General features: G+C 38.1%; 2 protein-coding genes across 4 annotated transcripts; both read right to left on the bottom strand.

Moving 5' to 3' along the window:
* Positions 1-220: 220 nt before the first annotated feature.
* cnn3a (calponin 3, acidic a) lies at positions 221-13976 on the bottom strand. 2 transcript variants are annotated; one of them, XM_057322744.1, is made up of 7 exons: positions 13762-13975; positions 3364-3485; positions 2547-2613; positions 2154-2291; positions 1920-2036; positions 1203-1349; positions 223-1135 (listed from the first exon to the last, which is right to left on the bottom strand). In XM_057322744.1, the coding sequence occupies exons 1-7, from the start codon at positions 13816-13818 to the stop codon at positions 794-796; spliced, it is 990 nt and encodes a 329-aa protein (XP_057178727.1). In that variant the 5' UTR covers positions 13819-13975; the 3' UTR covers positions 223-793. The 2 variants fall into 2 exon arrangements, with proteins under 2 accessions (XP_057178726.1, XP_057178727.1); XM_057322743.1 differs by having other exon boundaries at positions 221-1135; positions 1920-2291; positions 13762-13976.
* A 2779-nt stretch (positions 13977-16755) lies between these two features.
* On the bottom strand, positions 16756-25564 carry alg14 (ALG14 UDP-N-acetylglucosaminyltransferase subunit). 2 transcript variants are annotated; one of them, XM_057322751.1, is made up of 4 exons: positions 25130-25564; positions 24237-24388; positions 23747-23869; positions 16756-17651 (listed from the first exon to the last, which is right to left on the bottom strand). In XM_057322751.1, exons 1-4 carry the CDS (start codon positions 25317-25319, stop codon positions 17421-17423), a joined length of 696 nt encoding a protein of 231 aa, XP_057178734.1. In that variant the 5' UTR covers positions 25320-25564; the 3' UTR covers positions 16756-17420. The 2 variants fall into 2 exon arrangements, with proteins under 2 accessions (XP_057178734.1, XP_057178735.1); XM_057322752.1 differs by having other exon boundaries at positions 16761-17651; positions 25172-25539.
* Between the last annotated feature and the right edge of the window lie 152 nt (positions 25565-25716).

Genomic DNA, 25716 nt, shown 5'->3' with positions numbered 1-25716 from the left:
ACACCTCAGCATTGCAGGACAACTGCAAACCGCCACTCTAACTCCCAAAAAAAACAAGCCTAACATTTTTTGTCTCATTTCATTCTGATCAAATTATAGTGAGCAATTAGAATTTGAGGACGATGATAAAGGCGCAATACTTCAAAGGTCAGAATGCAAATGTTGTTTGCTAAAGAGATGCTTGGAGAACTGATATTTCAATAGTTTATTTATAACATAAAACTTATTCATATCAAAAGAACCATACGACAGAAGAATGGTTTACACTGAAAAGCAGGGCAATAAATACAATAGGAAAAAAATCTGATATTATGGCACGTAAAATAAAAAACTATATAAAGAAATATAGTGGAATGTATTTTTAGGTTGTCCAGTTTGCAAAAACTTTAGATTTAAAATACTTCCAGTGATATAGAAATTTAAACAAGAAAACACTTAGTTAAAATGCGATGTCTTTAAAGGGCTTTTTTAGTCTGTCATGCATTGGCGTGTGGCAACATTTGAATGAAAATGGGCTTTCAATATGCTCTAAGATCTAAAGCCACAAAAAAAGCAAAGCACAGGGCAAACTAAAAGATGACTGCACAACTGGAACTTCCATACTTCATATAAAATGTTTAAAAATAACAACTCAATTTCACCATTAAGACGGCAGATGCGAGATACTCATTTAAGACGCTGCCACCCGCACACATGCCCTGGAGGGGTGGCGTAATTGTGGGAGACGAAAGTCATAGCAAAAGACTTGCTCTGTTGACATACACTGTGTTAATACTGCTCTAACATTCTTTCTCTAGTAGTCGATGCCCTGGTCCTTGTAGTGCCCTCTGTACTCGTCCTGGTATCCTCCCTGATACTCTTCATCCTGATATTCCGCCTGATAGTCACTGTCGCTGATTTCTGAACCGTTTGTGCCCGTGCCCTGGCTCCCGTTGGCGTGAACGACAGCATCCGTGGGGGTCGCGCAGTATTTGGGATCGTACACCTGCCTGCCCAACCCGTACACGCTCATGCCCTTCTGAGACGCCACTTTATTGGTGCCCATCTGCAATGAGATGGTGGAGTTGTCCAACGGTTGCAGGGCTGCCTTTTGGTCAAAGATATCCCGCCTGGTGCCTGGAGCAGACATACCAGCCTGGAGAAAGATGATTGTTAAAATGATTGTTGCGTATAATTTTGGGTGTTGTGTTTAATGGGTGTACCTGGCTGGCTCCTTTGTTGGTGCCCATTTGCAGGCTGATGGTGGTCTGGTCGTAGGGCTTCTCTGTTTGTGTCTTTGGGTCGTACAGGTGTCTCCTGGTCCCGTAAGCGGTCATGCCAGCCTGGCTTGCACATTTGTTGGTTCCCATCTGAAAGGATAGGTACAAACACTTTAAACACTAATATTTGAATCAAATTAAACAGCGTTTTATAAACAAATGCATACATAAACAACGTTGGTCATAATATTTTTATCATGGCCACCGGTCTAAATATTATTTGAAAAACCACAAAATGTTGCCTCAGTAATAAGCTGAAATAAGTTTAAGGTGCTAAAATTGTCAATTAATTTTTGAAAATAAAACTGAAATAAAAATAAATTCAACTTAAATAAAAGTAAATATATTCAAATATTTTATATATATAAAATATTTGAATATATTAAGTATAACAATAATAATAGTATCGCAAGTAAAAATATATAAAATATAATATATATATATTGTAAGGAAAAAATATGAAAAGCTTAAATAATATTTAAGATTTTCATATATTAATATTATTACAAAATCACATAATAAAAATGTCACTAAAATTAACCTTAAAAACACAAAAAGCTAAATAAAAATAGTAATAGAATGACAGTAAACAACTGCGCTTAGGTTTTTTTGCTATGCGTGCACAAACATTAAGAATGTTCTGAGAAGTGCGTTTATAACCTGAAGTCCAATGACACACTGGCCCGCCTTCAACTTCTCTTCATCAAAACGCCTCTGCTGCTTATCTGCGTATTTCACCCCAATGTCACTATGTGTTTCTATGCCTTTGGTCTTTGCCTGTAAAAAAATATATTTTTTATTATTTATTAAGATGTCTATTACATTATTCAAAATATGAAAGTACTGAAAGATGTTTAAATTAAGGAGCGAATTCCCTCTGGATGTTAAACGTACCATGCTGGCCAAAGCGAGAAGTGTGGTCTGGACCTGTGTCATGTTCCCGTTTTCAAAGAGGTCGTTGGCTTCAAAGATGTCGTTGTGCTTCAGTCCGTAGGCTAAGATGGCTTTGATGAAGTTCCCAAGATTCTCTAACTGAGAAAACAACAAGAGCAGTGAGGGTGTGTTTCTTAGTAACCTAACTGGTTACCTCTGCTTTTTTTTCTTTTAGGATAAAAGAGCTAGTTGTTGGTGGATGTGTTGAAGAATGTGTGAATGGGTCCATTTATATTCTTCATTCCACTTTGTGTTTACCCAAAAATATATAATGAGAACAAAGATCTAAATGTATTTTGGCTTTGCAACATTGTGTCATCATGTGAAACAAATTCTAAGCTTAAAAATATTTACCTTATGCCAGTTCAACTGTGAGTGGTTTATTTTCTTTATGGATCCAGGCTGATGTTTGTTTATTAATCTAAAAAGTGTAAAATAGAAAAAAAGTCAAGTAAACATTCATTTCCATTACATAAGCATCACCTAAACATTGTTGCCTGGTTTCACAGACAAGGCTTAAGACTCGTCCCAGACTAAAATAAAATTTGAGCTGTCTTAACTGAAAATAAATTGCTGTGACATCTTAAAATATGTCATTCCCATTGTTTTGTCTCAAGACGCACACAAGTAATATTTTTATCGAAGGCATTTTAATAAAAGCGACTTAAATATCCTAATTCATCGAAGGCATAGTCCTTGTTTAAGCTAAGCCATGTCTGTGAAACCGGGCCTCAATGTATGTAGATTGATGTCAAATGATGTCAAACTGACATATCCTACAAAATTGTACCCAACAACTCAATTTATGAATCATTATTATAATCTGTTCAAAATTAGTGTAGGGTACAGAGACGTTTTTTTTTACCCTGAAAAATCATTTACTCACCCTCTTGTCATTTCAAACCTGTATGACTTTCTTTCTTCAACAGAACACAAAAGATGATATTTTTTGAAAATTTTGGTAACAGAACAGCACAGCCCCCCATTCACTTCTATTGTAACCAATGCAAGTGAATGGGGGTCTGTTAACAACATTCTTCAAAATATCTTCTTTTGTGTTCTGCGGAAGAGAGAAAGTGAGAGAAAGAGGTTGAGTAAACGATGATAGAATTTTCATTTTGAAAGTGAACTACTCCTTTAAGCCAAGACAACTGTTAGGACATAGACTCACTCGCAAAGAATGACACCATCCTTCAGCCCCTTCTGAAAGTTTTCTCCGATGGGCATTCCCGTCACCTCCTCGATCCAGAAACGAAGCTCCTCCTCCTTCTGTAGGTCATATTTCTGCGCGATCTGTGAGTGACAGAAGGAATAAGACAATGAGTGAGCTATCTAAACATCCGTCATTCAGGAGTCAAACTGGCTTTGCGGGGTCTGCTGTACATTGTCCATACATCATCATCCTCTGGACTGCAAATGTACATTTGAGCATTCATACACGCATGCTTATCTCAGCCACTGTATTGTGCTTGGCTGATCTTCACATAGCAAAACATGTTTGCTTTAAACCACATGACAGACAGACCCTTACATTTTAAATCATTAGACATTTTTTCTTTCATGTTAACTCCACCAGAGCATTTGGAAAACCATCAAATTTAATTAAGCTTAATTCAATCAGATTGAACAGAACTTTTTTTTGGTGTCGTTGGGCTTCATACTTCGTTTCAGAGTTGGGCTGTTTGCGTTTAAAGCATGTGATGTAATTCTGATATGAGATTCAGTCAACAACAAAGCAATAAACCCTACAGAGTTGCAGTGTGAAGTAGGGGTTGCACGAACTAGTCGCGGGTCATGTGATTTTTTGACACTGTACCTTTAAGACGACGGCTGACCAAGGTTCCAAGGACCTGTGCGCGGGACGGATGTCATTCCCACCCGGTTAAGCAGGATTCTGTCACACTCCCGGCAATAATATATGTTATCTTGTCCTGCTTCCGCACGCATCATTCACAATGTGTCCTGTTTTCGTCTGCAACATTCACGATTTGTTCTGATGCCGCAAAAGCTTGCAGGTTTAAGCCTAATGCTGGATTCACACGGGGCATCAACGCTTAACAGAGGAGGGCGTATCTGAAGCGTGGCCGATGCGATCGTCATAGCGACAACAGCAAATCAAATTGTTCTCCGGTCTCATGAATGCAATTGGCTAGCGCCTGCACTAGGTTATTTGCATAAGGCGATCTGATTGGCTGATGCCTGCGTTGGCGCTTGAAAAGTTGAGAAATGTTCAACTTCTTGCCGCAAGCAACGCCAGTGAAGCGACGCTGACGGACCCACAATTAAGTTCGGTAACGCATGACGTCACCTATTAAAAGTAAATAGGCTTGTTCGACTTGATGCGGCGCCGCAAGATCCGACAGGCGGATGACATCAAAGTACCGCGAGAGCGATTCGAAAGCTTTTTTTTTTTAATCGTTTTTCGAATCGCTCTCGCGGTACTTTGATGTCATCCGCCTGTCGGATCTTCGGCGCCGCATCAAGTCGAACAAGCCTAATGAGAAGCGTTGACGCTGACGCCCCATGTGAATCCAACGTAGCATTTCAGTGCGCTAGCTTCTACGCGCAGATCTTTTAATATTATAGGCTATCTTTGTACTTGTTCCCCGTTTAATAAAACATGAAAGAAACAGATTAAATAAAAATGTTTCTCATATTGGCAGGTGTGTCACTGAGGTGCTGCGTTTGTATGTCCGCTATGATAAAACATCTGCTGCATTAGGCTAATAAATATATTGACGTTGTTCTAAAGTCATAAGCCGTCACAAACAAACTCGTCGTCGTCGCCTTGTTGTAAATGTCAGAGAAGTTTGGTTTGTACACATGCTTCAGATCTGAAGTAACGTTAGGCTGCTGTAGAGATCCACCTGCTGCTCTTTTACTGCACAGTCCCGCTACCACCGACCTTGTGCTTTAAAATCGTTTTATTTTTGTTTATTTGTTGTTGCTCTTGTGCAATAGATGAATAACAGTTTATTTGTATTTATTTACTATATATTTAGAGCAGGCTATTTTGCGGGGGTCCCACCATTCTCCCGCACCCCGCACACACGAGTGTCTTACTGCCCACACCCATCAAATAATTAGCTCTTATTTTATTTATTAATGATGTCATCGACTAGTCGACATGACTTTTATCACATAATAGTCGACCTCAAAAAAATCTAAGGTCGTTCAACCCCTAGTGTGAAGTATTCTGGTTAGTTTGTGTTCTCTCTGGGCTATCAGACTGTAAATAGCATCATGAGCCTGTTGACATTGAACACGGAGGTCAAAATGAACAACAGAACACATGACGTTCAGATTGTTTTTCGTCTTAATGAGAGATATCAAGAACACAGATTTAAAGTTTATGTAAAGACACATACCAGAAAATGAAACGGGACTAGTTCACCCAAAAACAATCAAAAAAACATTTCTTATTTGAAAAAGTGAGAACATAAGATGATGACTTGAATGATGGCTTCAGAAAACGATCAAATATAACAGAAATTAGGTATGTGCGCTACGACTTATTTGACTGTTGGAAGTCTAGTAGCAGACTAGAGCCTAAAATAAATAAAAAAAAGAGTCAAACTTTCTGTGTGTATATATCATCCATTTGAAATATAAATGGTGCAAAAAATAAAACATGTCTATTGAGTGGTCGTTTCTGAGCCCGACTAATAGAAAGTGTATGTGAGATTAGGTAAAATAGTTTTATTTAAATGTAGTATATAAAATTGTAATATTAAATAAAACTAGTGTGAACTACAATGTTTAATTATTTAGAGTCATCTTATTTTCTGTAGCAGACGTACTGTTTATTCGAGTGGTCTCGCACATCCCTAATAAAAACAAAACAAAACATAGACAACTTTTACTGCTCTTTGTTGGGGCTTGTTACTCTTCTTTCATTGTATGGTAAAAGCAGTGTGGACATCCCTAGACAAACATGGACATACATCACTGAACATACACATATGTACTCCTTTAGTGTTCTACATAAAAAAGAAACAACAGGGCGAGTAAACAACCATAGAATTGTCATTTCTGCATGTGCAATTACTGTAAAGCGCTCCAAAGACACAGTATTAAAATAAATTCAGGAAACGGTCACCATCACAGGGGTTTCATTTCAAGGGCGGCTCTCAGGGTCAGGTCATCCAAAGACAAAGCTAAATGTGGGTATCAAGATGTGGGCGGGAGAAAGAGATATACAGGAACAGTGCAGAAGATGTCTCTTTTCTCCGCCAAAACATGATAAGCAGGAGCCTTACGGAAACACAGAAATTTCCTTATGGCCTTTAAAAAGACACCAGCTACCACAAACCTTTAATCCAGCACAAACAACTATTAACCCCTGGATTTACAGCCTATGGCTTCCAGTTAAAATTCTTTCTTAAGAACTGCTAATAAACTACCAAAAAAGGCATTGTCAGGAAACTTAAAGGCATCATGAACATACAACGGAACTGGTTTTATTTAAATATCACCTTGTATAAATAAAGAAGCCATGTTACAGATAGGATCACAAACAGCTCATTAAAGGTCCAGTGTATGAAATTTAGCGGCATCTATAGGTGAAGGTGTGAATTGCAACCAATGGCTCACTCCACCTCTTCTCTCTCCCTTTTCTAAGCACTACGGTGGCTGACACAGGACTGAGATGTCGTCACATTTTTGCTTCTTTGCCGAAGGAGATAACGTATTTATGAAATGCGCTCTGTAGAGCAGTTTGACCGTTTAGGGCTACTGTAGAAACAACATGACGAATTCCATGTAAGGGGACCCGCGGTGTATGTAGATAGAAACAGTGCATTCTTAGGTATTAAAAATATAACGCTTCATTATGTAAGGTCTTTAATACACCTCTGAAGACATAGTTATGGATATTATATTGCATTTCTGTTAATTGATCCTCCAAAATAATTACACACAGCCCCTTTAAGGTACACAAATGATATTTTTTCAAGACACCAATAGGTGTATAAAAAGTAAAATAATGGAAAAGTTTGTTTTTTACTAGAGGTCGAACGATTCATTGTTTTTGCTGATTAATCGGCACCGATAATGATAATTTGAAATATCGGCTATTGGCAATAATCCCCACCGATAGTTTTTCCTTGTTGCGTTTAATCCAGACGCAGCAGGGAAAGCTCTACTGTGATACGCAGGTGGAGAGTTCCTAGTATAGTGTAAAACAGCGACCTCTAGAGGTGGAAATAAAACTGACAGCCTGTTTGGTTTAGAGCTATACAGTACATTTTATGGTTTGGAGATGCGAGACCACAGTCTGCACGGAGCGGAATACATCAGATGGGGGTTTAAAAGTTTCACAATGACAAGGTAGAGCCAGTTGCAGTAAACTTGATGTTAAGTAATTAATTTATTGACTATATGCTGCATTTAATGGGGAACAGCAGTATTTTTGCCGACAGGGCTGAGAGCGAGCTAACATTAGTAGCCTATTAACGTTAGCTTAAGAAGTTATAACATGGTGACAAAAATACACGCAGAAATGGTTACATTTTATTATTGTAACTATGGATAGGCATTTGTGAGTATTGTGTGTGTGTGTGTGTGTGTGTGTGCGTGTGCCCGCGCACACAACGGCTAATGTTAATGACATTCGTTTTAATGTAAACAAACACGCATGTGAACACGACAGTATATATTGTAAAATATTACAATGGATCCTACATTCTGCTAGTTTGGTGCCAAGAATGTCTTAAATTAATTTTTTTTTAGAAATTACCTACTTATAATTTTGTTTAAATCATACACTGGAGTTTAATATTTATTAATGTAGTTAATATTTATGTGTTTTATTTAAAAGTACAATACAGTTTAGTGGTTCAAGCAACTTGTTTATTGATGTAATACACTTCATTGCTAATTTACTTTGTGTGTTTTTTTATTTGAAATAAACCATTAAAAAAAACTATCGGTAACAGAAATGTTTTGAGATTGTATTGGACAATGCCACTTTGTACGCGGTTTATTTAATTTGCTTGAGTTTTCGTCTGAAGATTTCAACAAACTCACGAGCTGTGCTTAGATTTGCCATGCTCTACAATAAGATCTCAATATTAACTACATTTTTACCTTCTCAGGAATTTCAGTAGAAACCCCGGGGACAAAGTTGATACTTAAATGCAACAAGATATTGCTCAGGGCCCGTACACTTCCATAGAAGGCCTCTCAGCAAACTGAAGATCAATAATGCTCCCTCCCACACATAAGCTCAAACCACTAGGAAAAAATGGTGCGTGGGGCGTTGTGGCAGTCCCCTTGTGCAATTTGAGGTCAGGCAAGATGACTTTGCGCCTATAATGACAGGCAAAAAGGTTTTCATCTTCGAAGAACTGCAGAATTGAACCACGTTCCAAACAGTCCAAAACGATCGGTTTCAGATGTGTCCGGTTACAAAGAATGTTATATCTCTGATATAAAGAGCCATTGACTGGTGTGATTTATATTAGACATGAGTCGGACAATAGGGACAAAAACACAAGAATGCTCTGAACGATGAGTCTGACAGATTGGAAAAGTGTCTTTCATTCAGTATGCTGGGAAACCAGCCAGGGGAAGAGAAATGGAAAAGTGACCTGGCTCTTGATGGAGACGTTGGAGGCATTTGCTGAAATGGAACATTCTGGAAAGCTGTGGCTTGAACTTGCCTCCCTGCTCATGATTCTAATCATTTACTGATGACGGCACAAAAACCGAGCAAACATGCGAACTGAAACAAGGTCAGGGGGCGAAAGGGCTCTCTCAACACGACATGATCAATTCATTCCTTAGAGATTGATGTACTACCATTGAACAGAGGAGAGACCTCCATACCTTGGGTTTAGATTAAAAAAAAAAACACACACAAACTCATTAAAACAGTTTTAAAACAATAATTGCAATAATAACTTTACTTTGCAAAGCCAAGATGACTTGAAAAGAACATGAATTTACTAGCTAGCAAACTGTCATGGATACTACTACGGAGTATGCATACTTAATCAGATCCGAGCAACCAGTCCTGCCAGTATTAGACAATATTTAACTCTGTGCTCTGGAAACACTCAGTGGAGCGGACAACATGGAGAGATTTGCTTTACTATGCATGTGAAGTCAACTAGAAATGCTCTTTCAAAACATCTCAAACGGGACACAATGAGTCAAAGACATTACAAATGGCTGACAACATTCACCTTGGGAAACAGTTATACTAACTAACTAGACTTTTTTGTGAAGATGGTTGCTATGGTGTTCTTAATGGTTATTAGAACGTTGCTCTTGGGTTCTTGGTTACTCACTGGCTCAAATGATATTCCAGTTAGTAGAAATGAGATATGCTTTCATCCTTTACTCACCCTCATGTTTTTCTAAACCTGTGTGACCTTTCTTCTGCAGAACCAAACAACATTGACCCCCACTGATGACTTGTATGAACTCAAAATCAGACAAAAATACATTTCTCAAAATATTTTCTTTTGTGTTCCACAGAAGAAAGTTATACATGTTTTGACATGAGAGAGAATAAATGATGACAGATGTTTTATTTTTGGATGAATTATGCTATGATGACCCAATGATGGAAAAAATCATGATTTCACCTGCTGAATGACTGTACAGAAAAACTTTAAGCTTAAAGGCTTTTAAACTTCCAATGAACTTTGGTCATCCTTTTATGAACATCTTTAAGCATGTTTGTACTGCTTGGAGATCTGACAGAACAATAGATGCCAAACAATAGCCTCAGGAAAACACACTTTCCTGTCTTTCCCAAAACGGCAACAGAGGGTTAACATCTGCAGCCACACTCGACTAAACCGATCCTGAAAAATATTGCTGATCAGCACATCGTGGGGAATGTTATGACCCCTTGCCGGGCCTGTTGCCCATCAGCAGTCACAGAACGTCAATAAAGATGTTTCACGCTGAGGATCAAGATGGAATGTGGCATTAGAGCCGTGGACCAAAACCATCAGGTTTTGGTTTACCCAAGAACCAACGTGACCCCCCTGTTCTGACCTTAATCCTATGACATTACTCCCTTTGGCCTCTCCCAGGACACTGGGGCTTGAGTTGTTGGCCCAGTACTGGCATACTTCCAAGCCACCATGCTCACAGACCGAACGACACGCACGCTCGGATGGATACCGAATGAGAAGGTCGAGCCAAGCATAATATGATTTTACTACAGTGAGAAAAAGCCGTTTCCCAAGCTTGAGAAGATCAAGGTGGCTCAACGGTTGAATTTCATCCAAACCGTTCGAGGGAAATTCCTCTACGTAAATTTTGTCTTGGGGGAAGTTCAAAGTTCTGACAGCTGGGTATAACTGGAATATTGCTAGGAAGAAAAAAAAAAGGAAAATGTATTCACAAAACACAAAAAATGGAGATAAGAAAAGACAAGAGGTTTGCAAAGAGTGTGCTAAAACCAAACCAGTGGGTTTAAAACCATTTAAAGGAATAGTTCAACCAAAAACATTTTTTTTGTTATCATCCCTCCAGTTGTTACAAACCTGTATATTTATTTTATTTATTTGTAGTGCTGAACACAAATGAAGATATTTTAATGAAAGTTTGTAACCAAGTCAGTTGTGGGTCACCATTGACTCCCATAGTAGTCTATTGTCCTACTATGGGAGTCAACAGTGACCCAAAACTGCTTAGTTACAAACTTTCATTAAAGTATTAAAGTCATTATGATTTTGGAGCAGTACGCTACATATAATCCTTTGGATACTTGTTTTGGTACTTTTATCTTATTTACCTTCAATATATGAAACAGAGTGACAATACATTTTCATCAAAAAATATGTTTGTCTCCTGACAAATAAAACAGATATAGCATAATACAAAGGTCAGTAAAGTATTACAAACTTATTTTTGGGTGAACTATTCTTTTACTCAGGCTACATTATATACATAATATTTTCCAGTTGTTGCCTTTGTTCAAAGTGATTCATCCTGAGCTAAAGATTAAACTAAGCAATAGTAAAAGTATAGAGAAGTTCTGGAAAGGCTGTCGACGGTGGGGGTCTTTCTATAGTATTGTCTACTCATTGGATCCAGAGGAAAGGGGCCCCACCCATTTTTGTCAGGCCTTATTCATTTTAGCAACAACCATGACATCACCAATGGCTTCCAACAGTTTTTCTCCACGATTGCCTGTTTGACCTCTCTCGGACTGAACAGTTTGGGAAATGACAAAAACATTAAACATTACAATTACTATAATGCAACACAACTTTTCAGGATAAAAATAAGTTAATTGACATCCCTTCCATGTATAAAAATAACCTGTTAGAACAATATCTTTACTGTGCTGTTGAACAGTGGATGATGCTTTGACAATAAGCCCGGAATGGATGACCAGTTGTGTCTGGCATTACAAAACCACAAGAGAGTGGTTTGTTTGGTGGGAAAAACAACCATTGCAATTATGTAATTTGTAGAAGTTTTATTTTAAGAGGACTAATTCTATTTGAGAACGTGGTGTGATTCGTTGACATTTAAAGTGATTTGGTCTAAGTTGATTAGAAGGTATTATCTTGAAACTCAAACGTCTAAACCTCGCTGCAAAATTAGACTTGGCATTTGCAAAGTTCAGCCTGGTGAAAAACAAAGACAGAAAACAGCTCTCGACTTTCAGCAGGCTGCTGATGAAACTCAAGAAACAAGACAAACAAGTCTTTGGAAAGTTCATGACCCCCAAAAAAGGTTCGAAACTAACATGAAGAACATTCTGATATTCAAAAGCAAGTACTTCTCCAAGGAACAGAGGAAAAACTTGAATATTTGTATTATGTGTAAGGATGGACTTGTTGTATATTACTATGCCATGACCAGAAATATACAACGTAGCCTACATTTCTTATGCAAGATCCAGTTGCTATTGTTTCTACAAAGTAAACCAAACACCAGACAGCCTTATGTACATTTGCTCAAAACTTTAAAATGCAAACCTTTCATTTCAAAGCACTTCATGTACAGGCCCAAGAGTCAGCACTACAAATAAAGATTACTCACACTACAAAAGAATCAACATTTCTATGTGCAATAGAATCTGTGTGCATGCGGTCTGTTTGAGCAAGGTGAGAAAAAAATGAAAAAGTAATAGATTGAATAATTGAAAAAGGATCCCTTGAAAATGAATGATATCAAATGTGAAGTATATAGCTGAACATGCAACATTCATTCATTGAGCCAAATAGGTCATTACTGCATTACTGAGAAAAACACTTTGACTGATCAAAGCCAACCGTTCAACCCTTCTAAAAGAAATGGATTATACACATCACAGCTGTTCCGGTACTTCCGTCACATTTTAGGAATGCTTCGCATTCCAAGACCTTTACTTCCGATGGGCTGAACAAATGTGCGAGGGTGATCAAATTTTGTATACACCAATGACGCACTTTGTTTGCCGTTAAGTTACCTGCCTTTAAAAATAAGTGTACTGCTACACTACATAAATCTAAATATAGAAGTCACCCTTCTTTAGTACAGATGATGTCATGCTGAAGAAATGTGAAAAGACGGCCATTCTTTAATTCATTGGCTGAAGCTACCAGAATCTGGAATAATCTCTCTCTCTTCAGGTCAAATCTTTCACGATTTTTGTTTTGATTTTAGGCCAAGCAATGATAATGCGGTTACTTTTATTGATCACATGTTTCTTGTTATTTCTTTCTCCAAAACCACTTTGCTCAACTTCTATTGAATTAGCATGGTTTCTGAAATATGACTGTATAAAACATCATGTCTGATTTTTTTAAAGATCAGCTGGCAAGAAATAACAGACTTCATCCATCCCAATGTCAGACAACAACCAGTAGATTACTGTTCTCCCGAAATGATCATCATACTCCTTAATTTACATGTTATTGGGAATGTTTTTACTTAGTAACATTTAAGTATAAAAATTTAATCTTGAGAGATTCCTCTGGAGCCCATCACACATCTGTACAGACCATCTGAGATCAATATGGTTTATATTTGAGGTTCGTCTCTTAGAACCTCTAAAAACCAACACAATGTAAAATTAAGATGTTTATGTTTTAATTGTAAACTGTAGTTAAAAGAGGTGACACAGACCACAGACATTAGGCTATATGCATACTACAGTACAACACGTAATACAAAGCAACCACTACTTAAAACGACAATAATGCTTATTTACTAAGAATAATTCGCTTTTTATCGACATCCATTACCATCTAGTTAAAAAAATGATTGCTACTGCACAATGCTTCATTTGTGCTTAACGTTACTGTGGATTTACTACACATACCACAGTTTAACTATGGTTACTGTAAAACCATCGTTTAATTTTCGAAATGGTAGAAAACAGGTGACAAAACAGAAACAATTAAATTCATCCATATCAATACAAAAGGAAAAGTAGGCCTACCTCGCAAATTAAACTTTTTTTTTAAAGCCAAGCACCAAAAAATCCTAACATAAGTTACCTTAATGTCTGATCCTTTTAATAACCCACATAACAGCAAAACAACATAATGTAACTTAAATGTTTAAGTAGAACCCTCAATAAACAAATAACGTTACAAAAACTTCACATTACCTTGTTTTTAACCTCTGCAGATAACCCGTAGGCTGGTCCCTTGTTAAACTGGGTCATGTTTCACTTTTGTGAAGTTTTTACAAAGAGTCGAGAAAAAAACACAACCGAGAGTGAAGTAATAAGTCCTAAAAATCACAGTTAAATCACGGCAAAGATGACCTGGCTCTCCGTATGCATGGGTAGTCCTACCTCACTCAACAACAGACTCGCGCGCACAAACTTTTTGCTTCTACCTCAAGAGCGGGGCGGGGTCAAATATTCACGTGCTTCTGCAGCCAATCAGAAGTGTTAATTTAGCATATTACGCCGTCTTTTGTTCCTCCATGGCAAAGGTCACAGATTGTTTGGGCTAAACAGCTTTAGGCAGTGGTGGACAGTAACGAAGTAAATTTACCTGAGTACTGTACTTAAGTACACTTTTTGAGTATCTGTACTTTACTTGAGTATTATTTTTTCTGAGTACTTGTACTTTAACTTCACTACATTTGAAAGACAAATATCATACTTTTTACTCCACTACATTTATAAAAAGGTCCAAAAGTAGAAAATGGTTTCTATGCAGCGGGGTTTCCTGTGTGCGCAATTTATCTGGCTTGCGAACTGCCAGGACCTTTCACTGTTGCCAAGTATTTCAGTTTTTCTATGCTCGCGGTTGTCCGGCAGGCTTTGAATGGCCATTTGGCAGTTTTTTTAACGGAAATCTGGCAACTCTGGGATCTTCCCCGCTAAACTTATGTAAACGTAGGCGCTGCTACACCATTGATAGCGCTCTTAAAAGACAAATAGAACAATAAAAGACGAAAAAGGCACATGTTAAAGTGTGGTGTAATCATCTGTGGGTTACGATCAGTCAAAGAGCGTAGAAACATTGTCATGAAAATGATCGGCATAACGGCTAAACGGTAAATAAGCATCACATACACCTTGAGCTACACGTGCGTGTTAACTTCTGATCTGCTGCTATATCATTTAAAGCGATTTGGAGAATGAATGATGTTTTTACTGAAGTTACTATAGTTGAAGTATTCCTGTTGAAATAAAAACAATAGAACCCTGCCCAAAATACAACATAAAATGTAATGGATTTAATGGTTACAATGGGAATTGTACTATGGATACTTGTTGTCTACTTGTATGTGATGGATTCTATTGATGGGATGGTAAATCCTATTGGAATAAAACCCAAAACTCACTACAAAGAGGAATTTAATTTAAAAATCTCATTCTAATTCAAAAATTCATTGTTTTTTTCAGCAGGGATGGTATTTGCAGTAAAACCACAGTATCAACATATTTACCATTTTCTATATATAGGAACCATACTCCAATTAATAATCTTTAGTAAAACCACAGCAGCTAAACATATAATGAACATAGTTCATTATACTAGCTATAGTTTACAGTATGTTTGTAGTTAAATTATGGTAATACAAATGGTAATAAATGACTAAAAACCTTACTACTTACTGGTAAATTGCTGCTAAAACTGGTTAAGGGAATATACAAAATAAAAGAACACTGCTCATAAATACATATAGGCCTAGGGGGCTAATGAGGATAATTAGGCTAAATGATCATACAGGATTATATCTAAACTAAACATATATGTGTTAAACATATAAAGCTCTTAAAGGAGTTGCTCTGCAAAATTTGCCCCCATTGACTTTCCATAGTAGGAATAAAAATGACTATGGAAAGTCAATGGGGGGCAAATTTTGAAGTGAACTACTCCTTTAATAAACTGATACTGTGAGCTACTCAGTGTGTTCAGTAGGTTGCTTCAGAGGCATAAGGTATACGACAATAAAACAATGCACAACTGACATAAAGGAAATGTACTTTTAATACTTGAGTACTTTTAAAAGCACGTACTTCTGTACTTTTACTCAAGTAAGAATCTGTCTTTACAACTTTTACTTGTAGTGGAGTAATATTTGACCAGTAGTATCTGTACTTTCACTCAAGTAAGGAAGTTGTGTACTTCGTCCACCTCTGGCTTTAGGTTACCGGTTACCTTCAGTTAACTACTACACCGTGATTTATAATCACTTATTTTGGTGCTGTTTACGTGTATCAGATCAGCAATTTATGTGCATTTAACTATAAATACTTTAAACACGTTATAATATGAATATATATATTTTTTGTATGATCTTATTTTTAATTATTTTTTAACAAGATATCATAGCTTACGATAGTTAACTACAGTAAAATCACCGATAGGGTTGTAATATTCATTCCAGATGAACAGATCAAAAAAGATCAGATAAAACTACGGGTGACCTACTTCATAGACAAGTGGATCCAATTTCTGTGTTTGTAATGACCATTTCATGCTTCAAGCACAATCTGCTGGGTGGAGCCTTGCCATTGTAATTTTTTATCTCATAGGTTGCCTTGCAAAGGTGGCATGGACATAAAAAACAACAAGGTGCAAGGTGGTTTGAATGAAAAGTATCTCGGTCACCCTGCTCAACATCTGCAAACAAGGAAACTGAATGCATGAGAATGTTGCTCATTTTAGTGAACATCTCCGATAACAAATATTTGCCACGTGATGTATCCGAAACCTTGACATAAGATTCATGAGACAGAACGTTTCAAACAGAAACCAAAATGACAAGCAACGATCAAATGAAAATTCATTATGGTGGAAAGTATTTACTATGGACTATGATATTTTTAACATTCATGTCTTCAGAATACGTGTTGGCATTATACGTTCACAATGCTCTTATGTCATGTTACACTTACATCATACACCTAACAGACATGATCATTCGCTCACAACTGTTCAGGTACGTCAATGTTAAGAGCAAACTTAATGCTAAACAAGATCTCCACCTGTATGAACTTGTCCTTACAGACAAAGGCTTTATGTTTAAAAGTTCTGCTGTCTCGTTATTTGTGCAAACAGGAATTACAAGAGAGTATCTATAAAACATGTTTGATTCAAAACACAGCTGAGACCTGCTGTTAGTCTTTCTTTCACACTGTTTCCTCTGAAACCACATGTCATCGCAGGAAGAGTTCAACAATGAAGTGCATTAGCATTCTGTGGTGAGCAGGACATTTTGCACAAAGCCACTGACAAAGAATGTGCTAATAAAAACATTTGGCTCGCCCAAAACGAAAATGATTGAATAATTTATTCACCTGCATGTCATTTCAATCCTCTATGATTTTCTGTAACCAAACAACACCCTCCCCCCTTGACCTCCATTGTATGGACAAAAAAATCACGAGACATTTCTCAAAATATCTTCTTTTCTGTTTCACAGAAAAAAGTGTCATATACAGACTTTAAATTTTAGGTGAACTATCTCTTTAATGCTATTAATACCCTCATGCATTTTTTTACAGTATTTTTTCTTGAGTGAGAAAATAACCATATCATTTCTTGATCACAAACAGAAGAATGAGGCCAATGCATGTGTAACTATGAACAAGTAAGAATTTTTCTCAGGTTTCTCAACCTCTGGACTTCAGTTCTCAGTCTGACCGAAAAAAACAGACATCCCTGAGATCTAACCAAGCTGTTTATTCAGCACTTCAGTAACTGCATAGGAATGAAACGCTTCACAGCGTCACTGTAAAGAAAAACAATAAAAACATGTAATTCTCAAACAATTGAGGACAATACACGGTTGGAGTTCTCCTCACACCAATCTCCCCAAGTATATAGCTTTGGGGTATTTGTCCTTCAATGGAACCCACTGCACAAAGAAATAGTCAGCAAAGTAATAGAGAATCTTTCCAGACAGGGATAGCGTCTCCACCCGGCAGATGCTCTCCACAAAGACGATCAAAACCCTTTTCACGCCCAGGACACCCAGGAGGATGCCAGCGGCACACAGTGGGACACACGTCCCTGGTCCGTTACACAGTACCTATAAACACAAACATAAAAGGATGTGATCAGAACACACATTACAAACTATAATCTACATTTATAAGTGTATGAAGTGATAAATGTCTACAATAATTTAGGGCACAAGAGCGGAAAGACGCCTGCACAGTATTGAGCTCTCCGAGTTGGAAATATGAGCTTTCTGGTTCAGAACTGGAGACACAAGGAGCAGCACAGGAAGGCGGTGAGACCTCGGTGGACACGAGCCATCGGTTCTGGAGAAATCATCTCCCGCCGACGGCTCAGACACATTATTGAAGGAAAAATCCAGCCTCTGGCTTGGAGCTGAAAGTGATACTGTACGTGCTGAGCTGTTTCTCCTCATTCCACTTTGAGGGTCCGTGCAAAATTGTGGGCTAAATTAGGTGTGATTTGAAAGTTACTTAAAATGTGGAAAAGGGTTGGGAACAACCAAAAACCGAATTGGTATATTCCTCTTTGCTTTGAAACCGACCCCTCTCTTTCCACATCCACAAAATGAACTTATTTCTATCTGTCACATGCCTCGCCTGAGCTTTCTCTAGCGTGTAACCTCCTTAAATATCCTGCCAGTTTCCAAACATGCCAGAATACTTCCCATCTTGTATCTGAAGATGGATGAGCGATGAAGAGGGGCCGGCCAGGTGGGTGATCCGTCTCGGCTGTGTTGACATTTCACACGCACCTGCCAGTTCATTTCGGGAACGGGAGTGCTGTCACCCAACCGAGAGATGCTGAATTCAGCAATAAAGGGCTGCTGGATTGTGTACCGAGTCTGAATAGCATTTGCCACGGGCACAAGGCCAGCTGTCAGAGCAGTATTTAGGTCTGTCATCAGAATGGTGCCAATTGAAATGGGCATTATGTGAACCGTCAACATGAGATAAATCACAAGACAGAAAAACTGAGGCTGGGCTTTTGGAAAAATGTAGAAGTGTTGATTAAACATATAATGCATTCAAAACCATAAAGTATGAAAGAACGTTGCAAGTAAATAAATATAAATAATAAAACCCAACATTTTTGCATTATGCAATATTCAAAAATCAAACAATACTTACAGCTGAAAAGAGAACAGACCCTATTTCACAAAAATGTTTTTTAAAGTGGCCATAACTCCAAATCCAGCGTTATATTCACAGTTTAATTAACATCCATCACTGAAATGCCGTGAACAAACAAACACACCTCAACTTCTCTGACTATTGCAAGAGTAACGAGCTGCAGCTGCAGGCCCACAGCGCAGACAATCTTGATGGTAAGTGGGTCTTCCTATCGCTCGGCAGTTGACGCGTGGGCGGGCTATTTCTTTCGCCTTGCCGTGGGCGTGCTTTTCCAGGAGAATTGCCCAATAAGCGACTAAGAAAAGTTGTTAGTTGTTACGAAACGAATTTTCAATGTTCGTAAAACTTTCCGAAACCTATACGAACACCCGGGGAGCGTATCGAGCACAGAAATACTAAGTCATACGACCAACTCGTTTTTTTGACAAGTTGACCATGTCAAGCATGAGAAGACATTGTAAAGAAGTCAGAATGCATGAAACACCGTTGTACATCCCCTTTAATGGCTTTAGAAATTGTGCCGAAATCCAGAACAACGGGTTCACTGGAACTTTTCATGGCAGCAGATAAACACAGAGCTTAGATATGAATCATACCATCCAATGTAACAAGGCTTGTTTAACCTCTGTTTATCTTAAACCAACATGGGATTATACACTGATGGGTAAGCAATACAAAGGCCTTTTAAGGGTTAACAGTTGTTGTTCCAGCGATGACATCATTGTCAGTCATCTTTGTGTCATGATGAGACATGTAAGGACACCGGAGAGAGTCACTCACATAATAACCGATGAAGTCATGAAGGTAAGGCAAATAGATTACGCCACACGACAGCTTCAGGTGAAATTAAACTGTTGCCAGGTTTCGTGACTTCCGTTCCTTGACTTAACATGAGTCAGCACAGACCAGACAGCAGGTGTCGGGTCCATAAATGACACGCAAGTTCATCCTGAGCTTTGTTAAAGAATAACAGGATCTGTACTGTGTCTTCAAGTTAACTTCTCAAACAAAATAAAAGAAACTAAAAATAGATGTGATATCTAACAGTGGCTTTTGAGATTAATGACTACAAATATCAAACTCATATACTGAAAAAGTATGTGAACTTAAAGGGATAGTTCCCCAAAAATGAAAATTCTTTGAACACAAATGAAGATATTTTGAAGAACATTGGTAACCAAACAACACTGAACCCCATTGACTTCCATTGTATGGACACAAAACGTAGACATTTCTCAAAATATCTTCTTTGTGTACCACAGAAGAAAGAGTCATAAACAGGTTTTGAATGAGGAAGAAAAAAGGATGCCAGAATTTTTATTTTTGAGTGAACTATCCTATTATCATCATAACTTAAAGGCTGGGTGTCCGATTTCTCTTAGCCTTTGTTGATGTTCAAATCACCAAAACAATCACACCCCTACCCCCATCTTTCGCTTTCGTCAGCTCTCGGCTCGGCTAATGTCCGTCCTGTGCACCTTACTGCTGATTGGCTACAAGGTTGTTTTGGTATTCGGTCCGACTCAGCTGTCTAAAGCGTAATTTTGAAATCGGTTACCCCGCCTTTAATAGCTCAGCCAAGTTATCATATTAACTTAACTGTTTAGTTGTATATGCTTAAAAGTTATTTTAAAGTCTACGAGTTGTTCTTACGCTAAAAACGGCCTCTCTTTCTCTAAATGCGCAAGCTGATGTCTTTCATAATCCATCAATAACTCCCATCAAAGCATGAAGAAAAACAAATGAAATATCGGCATCTACGTCTCCTGCGCTCCCTAACAATTTCCAAATAAGGTTAAGATGAAACATATGGAGCTAAAGCTCTGGGGTGCATAGCAAAACAAAACGGACGCAAAGTTTTGGAGTGAACAGTGAGGAGTAGCTCTGGAATGCGAGGGGCGCACAACGTCAAGGCCCCCTTATTTGTTATTGTAAATCATACCCCCCTTCGTCAAAAAGCCTCTCCCCATTTTTTCCACTCTGTCAGACGAAGCGAATTCTTTAAATAGTTTAGCCATTTTCTTCTCTTTTTGGATTTGCGTCACAATTTGTCTCTTCAAAACTGTGTCCAAAATTGTTTGTAATAATAATTATATCTCACAGCAATTCGTAACTATTTTATGAGGTCGCTAATTTGTATGAAATCGTAGGGTCTCATTTGTATGTTTTAGTATGCCCATTGACGGTTACGTTTGGGGGTGGGGTTAGGGGAGGAGCTTCGGTATTGCTTTTTTCTGATAATCGTACGTTTTTATACGATTCACATGACGAATTCATACAAATTTGCCACCCCATAAAATAGTTACAGATTCCTGCAAGATCACACTGTTTTTTCTGTCTTGTGATCCTGATCGCACACGCTTCGTAGAGGGGATTTACAAAGGACACCATATTTACTTTTTTAGGCTAGATGACCAGTTGCTCATTGTGAACTATATAAAAATAACGAGAAAAGAATAGTGTACGTATCTCTTCTGTATTATTCTATTCCTAAATGGCCATTTTTAACAAAAAAACTAAAGTTTATTCATTTTCATGTAGTACAGCTACACATGAATAACCCTTGTAGTCTAGTCTAGACAGTTGTGTACGTCGTAAATAGCAGACGGTAGCATTCTTTCCTAACCTCTCCACATTGCCTATAGGCACGGTGTGCAGAATCAGGTCAAAAGCAAGTGACGGCGTCAGACTCTTGGCTTGCGCTGACACATCTGGAGCTTGTGAGTACCCATGACGCACTTATTTCCTTTTATGGCTACAGGATAACTGAATCCTCCCCCATCTTCACCTCTGGTTTCCAGACCTGACCCCCCATTTCCCCCGTTCCGCCCTGGTATGCGGGCGGCCGGCCCCTAGCTTTTCACCAACAAGTTTGGTTAAAACAAACAGCTGAGATTTAAGTCAGGACGGCCCCTCGCCGCGCCGCACAATGGGGGTACCGCACCCCGTAAAGAAGATCTTAGACATTGTCTGCTAAACTGAAAAGGAAATCCTGCTGTCCCAGACCAACAGTGAATCAAAGGACACCTGGAACTTATACTGAATCTCACAATGCAAATAAACAACTAAACTGAAACAATGCGTTATATAAAGATGATTGGGGTTATGGAATACTGCTGTATGTAAACTTCATACAAAAGTTGTTGAGAAGTTCATCCATCCCACCAATCTCAAAATATAAAAACGGATATAAAATTATAAATAGACTATATCTATTTTATCTAAAGACTATAATAAGAAATTACTTCTCATTACTGTAGTGCTTAACAAAAGAAAAATGTTAAAGTATTTTAGGTATTTGTTTACCTGTATTTACATTTAGTCATTTAGCAGACGCTTTTATCCAAAGCAACTTACAGAGACTTCAGGGAGCAATAAGCGATATGTCATACAGGACTCAGGAGCAATAATGCCTGGTCTCCACTGAGTGGTATGGTTCAGTACGGTTCACTACGGAACGCACCTACCGTACCACTTTTTTGGGACCCTTTCGTAAGGGAACCTAGCACAGTAGTACCAACAGTACCGGATTGCTTCGTCGAGCGAGAATGACGTCGATTGCAACTTTCTGGCATACACCACGCCTACCAAGTAAGGGTACTGTTGGCAGTGGACACGCAAGCCTGATACGGGTTTCCCATACCAAATCGTACTGTACTGAACTGCACTGAACCTTACTGCTCAGTGGAAAAAATATATATAAATAATATATGAATTGTAAAATAAATCTAGAGTAAATAGAAAAATGTTGAAATTTTTTGTTAAAACACTTTTTTAAATAAAGATAAAAAACACAAATTTGTTTTCCTTACACAACATATAATACTGTATGACATTTCCTCATGTGTTGGCCAATTATAAACTTTGTCATCATTCTTCTAACATCAACAAAAGCTAGAAATCAAAAAAGTAACACTGATTCTTTGAACGTCCAAAAATCTACCCTACCACCCCTCACGGGAAAAGTGGAACATGATGTCATAGTAAAGAAAGAAGGCATTAATTACAGATTATCAGACTGGTAGCGCAACCACCCGTAACAGAACAGGCCTCGGCATTGCTTTAACTCTGCAACACTGGCTGCTTACTTATGCTCCGCCTCCTCTAGTCAGGTCACCACGGCAACTCAGACACCCGATGCTGCCAGACCCCGCCCCCACAGGGATATGTGAGAGGAGTCGGAGTCAAGCAGCCGGGCTGAGGAGCCAGTAAGGTCTTGCCACATCCTGAGAACAAGACCCCTACGCTGGTCCTCTTGAAACCCTTCATTACAAAACCACAGGAAGAGAGAGAGAGAGAGAGAGAGAGAGAGAGAGAGAGAGAGAGAGAGAGAGAGAGAGACCCTGGATTACTGCTCGGGTTTATACGCTGTCCATTACTTTTTTATACTCATGCAACCCCCACCCTCCTTGTTTTAGTTCGTCTCTATCTCTCTTTCACTTTTTGTTCGGCTGAAGACAAGCAGAGCAACAGCAGGATTTGCATTTGTTTACCCTGCAGATAGTCTTATCATCTGCTGAAGGATAAAAGTCCACTATCACCTGCTAAAACATTTCCAGAGCTGCTGTGTGGAATGTGGAGTCACAGCAAAGCTACTGCTGCTACTAATAAGCAGGTTTCAGGCGAGTTTAAACCGCCTTTCATATGGTTAACATGTCAGTGAATGTGTAGATTTGTGTCACACATTTTCTGTAAACTCATAACCGGTGTGAACAGAACCTGTACTTACAGAAAGCACCGCAGGTTTCTTTAGAATTCAACGTCTATCGACAAAAGAAAAAAATCTACACATTCACAGACTACACTACAGCAAGTTAACTTTTCTTTAAAAGTCAAGATAAGAGGAATTTTGCAACCCACAGTTCTATTTAAACACTAATAAAAAAAAGAGCTGGCCTTCTAGGCACTCATAAATATGCCATCAATGTTCCATTACTGCAGGGCGATACACAGATGTCCTGCAGAACAGAGGAAATTAATACTTAATGAGGACGTGATGGGGGACGAACGAGAGGAGAGAAAGACGACCCACCACATCCGGCTGCAGTCTGAAGAGCAACGGAATGGACGACACCAGAGCGCTCAGGGAAGTCAGAACAGAGGAACTCCATGACTGACGCACCTCCCGACTGCGAGGAATCCGGTGAAGAGTGAACTGTAATTACAGCAGAGGGGAAATATGGCCAATGCCACAGCGGTTTTAATAACAATGCTATGATTATATAGCTGACTGAAGCAGAGAAGTGATTAACCTAAAGCGGTGGTGGTCTAACAGTTAATGATGTGGGTTAAAGACCCTATACAATTGTTTAACAAGCATCATTTTGTTTGCTGCGTTGACTTTTTATATTAAAACAGAATGTGTGTCTGGGCTGTATGGTGCAAGTTTTGTGATGATAAAGTTTGTATGTACCATGCCATTTTGACATCATGTGTATAAGAAAATCAGACAAGAAAAATGATCTACTGCCATCTGCTGGTTAAAGTAAGACATTACAACTACAGCAGTAGAGATGGATCACCTGTGATGCTGAACATGTTTTTTCCCTCTCTGCTTCAAATGCTCGGATCTTCTCTTCACTCATTTTATCAGTGTCAGCGAGGACATAGTGTCGAGGTTTATAAAACGGAGATAAAGCCCCCATCAAACGAATGATTTCAGTCGTGTGTCCTCCTAAAAGAAAGAGCAAATACATGTTTAAAGTTAAATAAATAATTATAAAGGTTAACCCCTGCTAAAAAAACAATAGAACCCCAAAACAGAAAGCAAAATGTAACGGATTTAATGGTTATAATGGTAATTGTACTGGATTTAATGGAAACTATAATGGTGTCTACTGGTACGTAGTGGATTCTATTGGAGGGACATTATCTGGCAGATGGGAACCAATACAACACCATTAAATCCTTTTGGAATACCCAGAACACGCTACAAAAAAGATTTTTAATGGAAAAAAAACCGTATGGTTCATAATGGTATTTTAATTAATTTAATAATAATCTACAATAATATAATTATTCATTTTTACTACAATAATTAAAGCATTTTTGTTGTAATCTATACATGGGTAGTTGTTAAACATCACAATTTCTATCTATCTATCTATCTATCTATCTATCTATCTATCTCTCTCTCTCTCTCTCTCTCTCTCTCTCTCTCTCTCTCTCTCTCTCTCTCTCTCTCTCTCTCTCTCTGTCTGATGTTTCATGGAATTATCAGAATAATATGTTAACTGCTCATTCATACACTGTCAGAATTTTATGTAAACTGCCAATACATAACCTATAATATATGATAAAACATACAAATGCATGACATTTTATAAGAGTACAACCTCAAAGTGTATAGCAGTGTAAACTAAGTAATGTGATAGCCGATGCATTGTATTGGGACTAATAATAATGAATAATACACCATTATGTTTTCTGACTATTTGAGATGAGAGGTTGATTTGACCTGATCCTGCCACCACCAGAACCGACACAGGCCCCTTCTTTCCCGGTTTATGTTTAGATCCATGCCGTAATGTCACAAATATTCGCAAAATAAACACGGTTACTAATGTAACGATAACACCACACAGCGCTCCACATAATAATCCCATCGGACAGGTATCAAAAGGAAACACTGTAAACGAATAAAAAAAGATTTTCCAGAGTTTATAATAAACCTAGCGCCATGCCGATTAAGAAAGTATCGCAGATCTATAGTTTAAAGTTGCTTAGTTATAAACTAAAACATGAATTAAATTTGTAGTTTTGAGTGTGGAATGACAACAGTTACTACGGAAACTCAAAAAGGACTAACTTCATGATGTGGCATTTTTAAACCGGCGTTTTGAAACAGCGCCCTCTAGTGGTAGATGATACTGAGAGGTCTGTTAGTGTGATTGTGCACAAGATTGTTTTGTGGCATTTACGTTTATCGCACTTTATTACTTTATTATTGAGGTGTTTATTAATAAGTATTTCTGAAGTATTATCATTATTATGTATCCTTTA

This window comes from Triplophysa rosa, linkage group LG23 (assembly GCF_024868665.1).
Source record: "Triplophysa rosa linkage group LG23, Trosa_1v2, whole genome shotgun sequence".
Classification (NCBI taxonomy): Eukaryota; Metazoa; Chordata; class Actinopteri; order Cypriniformes; family Nemacheilidae; genus Triplophysa; species Triplophysa rosa.
Note: the sequence above shows the minus strand (reverse complement) of the source record. Positions and strands in the feature narration are given on the sequence as shown.